Here is a 2,589-nt window from a genome sequence, read left to right as displayed (position 1 = left end):
GGAATTTTAGCAAAAAAGTGGAATATTTATAACAGACCGATCGCTGCAACTCCTGAAAATATTAATAAATATGTTTTGACAACTGTATGTTTGCACAATTTCTTAAGAAATAAAGAAGGTAATATTATACAATTTAAAAACAATGATAAAATTATTGAAAATAACCAACATGATCATGTAGCATTTGCGACGCACATTAGGGACAGTCTTTGTAATTATTTTATGACTCCGAATGGAATGGTCGAATGGCAGCATGATTATGTAACAAGAGGACAAAATCAAGACTCCTAAATGTAAACATTTTATCATTGATTACACATGTGTGTTATATTGTAAAATGTAATGCTAATATGTATTTATTGTAAGTGAAATAAACAGTATAAAATTTCCCTATTATTACTAGTGTTATTATTATACATACATATAACAGTATATAATATATTTATTGCAACACTTATCTAAACTATTATATTAACATCACAGTATTTTTAAAGCATGAGTATTATATGTATGAACACAAAGTATTTATTTTAGCAAATATTTTACTTATAGATTTTCCTTTCTCCACAAAATTTGCATTATTTCTTGTTTTTTTATTTGTTTTACATGATCATCCAATTGTTTTAATTCCGCCATAACCAGATTACAAAATGAAGCGTCTGGATCATTCTGCATTTGTGCACTGTCTTTTTTAGAATTCAAATGCTCTGCAACTGCTTTATTCAAATTAATAAAAGACATTTCAAAATTATCGTTTTCAGTTTCTCTATTTTTACCATCTTTTTGAACTGATATATTTGGATTAAATTTACCCTTCATGTATGACGGCTTTTTGAAAGTGCGGGTAGATTTTTCGCTACTTGGAGAAAGGAGTGAAGAGTTAAAAGTGATAGGCGATGACCGAGCTGACGATTGTTCTACGAAGTCGTTCGTATTATTTTCAGAAAAAGATGCACATGACGCATCATCAAATTTACTGGTAGTGGGTGTTGTTTCCGACATTAAAGATTTGTTTATTGGTAAAAATCTATTTGCATCAATTTCTTTCAATGGAGATCTTTCTTTTTCCAAAGTCTGTTTGCCATGCTGCACCCAATTTGAAATTTCTTCATTTAGACTTCTATCTTCCGAAAAATTAGAAATATTTTCAAATTTTTTTTGCAACTTGATGTTGGTCATCGAACTAAAACCATATTAAATTTGATTAAATTTACAAATTAATAAGAATGTGGTAAAACATATCACTCAATTCTCTTTGACAAACACAAATAATTAAAAAAAGAAATATAAATATAATAAATATAATACAATAAAATACTTGTAAAAATTATAAATTATCATCCTCTCATAATTTTCACAGAATTAAAACCTGTGTTTTTAATAAATTATTATATTCTATTGTACACTACCCTGTAAACACCAAGTAATATAACATCAATATTACAATATAATTTCTTACTCAACAATATAAATGTAACATGTAATATTGGTGAGTGGAATTATAATATTAATGTTATGTAACTGTTACTTGGTGTTTACTGGGTATCTCGCTAATAAGATTACAGAATCAACAGTAATGAATTTCTTACCTTCTAGTTTTCACAAATTTGTCAATAAATTTCATGTTTTCAAAATATATAAATCCTCGTCGTTTACATGCCCCACTTCCACTTCTCGTTTCATTACATCTTTTTTTTTTTTCTTTCGAAAAAGATTCCCTTAGACGAGTCCATCTATTGCAGCAAACATCCGCTGAAATATATGTTAAATACACAAATTTAATAATGGATTAATTGGTTGAGTTCACTTTCAGTATAATCATTAAATAAAGAGTAAAGGGAGCAGCATTTACCGAATTTTTAAGAGTGTGAGTAATGACGGATACATTATTTTGTTCATACTGATAATTGAGCATTTGAATTTAGCCATTTGTGATGTTATAGCTTGTTCTGTTTTGTCTTTATTTTTTGGGCGAATGTTTCTTCCTTTAGTCTCAGGCTGCGTTCCGATATTCACTGCCAGTACTGAAAATCTATAGTTTACGTCACGTATACTATACCTTTTCAGTACTGGCAGTGAATATCGGAACACAGCCTCAGTCTACAATAGATTTGAGCCCTAAGCCTTAAGAAATGGACCAATCACGGTCAAGTATGAGTAGAATATGCGACTGTGATTAGTCCATTTCTTAAAGCTTAGAGTTTAAATCTCTATTGTAGGTGGGTACTTACTCTTTATTCAATTGTACGAATGCATGTTAATGAATTGAATATTAGCTCATTGTTAAATATTGAAAAATAAAACTTACGAGGCTTGTCCAAAATCTTAGATATCTCGACCCAAGAATTTTCTTTTTTTATCGCGTCGCGATAATCTTTGCAGCTGCTGTCGTACAGGTGTGGATAGCCTTTGACAATATTAATTAATAACTCATCGAAATTACCATCGTTCTCTAATATCACTTCATTCGGGTCTTTGTTTTCTTCATCAGACATATTTATATCGCAACAGTAACCTATGTGATCAGCCATAAAAATTCTATAAATTTAAAGCATTAAACATGAGACATACTAAAAATTATGAGACCTG

At 29.5% G+C, this 2,589-nt stretch overlaps 2 protein-coding genes across 2 annotated transcripts in view; one reads left to right on the top strand and one right to left on the bottom strand.

Annotated features, from left to right (window-relative positions):
* Positions 1–394, top strand: part of LOC105569729 — a 1,850-nt gene extending 1,456 nt beyond the window's left edge. Inside the window, exon 3 of the mRNA XM_012026414.1 lies at positions 1–394. Coding sequence (XP_011881804.1) covers positions 1–291 — 291 coding nt within the window. The 3' untranslated portion in view covers positions 292–394.
* On the bottom strand, positions 326–2,581 carry LOC105569734. The gene is made up of 3 exons (XM_012026427.1): positions 2,309–2,581; positions 1,590–1,752; positions 326–1,183 (listed from the first exon to the last, which is right to left on the bottom strand). The coding sequence occupies exons 1-3, from the start codon at positions 2,529–2,531 to the stop codon at positions 547–549; spliced, it is 1,023 nt and encodes a 340-aa protein (XP_011881817.1). The 5' UTR covers positions 2,532–2,581; the 3' UTR covers positions 326–546.
* Positions 2,582–2,589: the final 8 nt, after the last annotated feature.

This window comes from Vollenhovia emeryi, unplaced genomic scaffold (genome assembly GCF_000949405.1).
Source record: "Vollenhovia emeryi isolate VEMERY1.0 unplaced genomic scaffold, V.emery_V1.0 DF942198.1, whole genome shotgun sequence".
NCBI classification, from domain to species: domain Eukaryota; kingdom Metazoa; phylum Arthropoda; class Insecta; order Hymenoptera; family Formicidae; genus Vollenhovia; species Vollenhovia emeryi.
The sequence above is the reverse complement of the archived record's forward strand: the minus strand, read 5'-3'. Positions and strand labels throughout refer to the sequence as shown.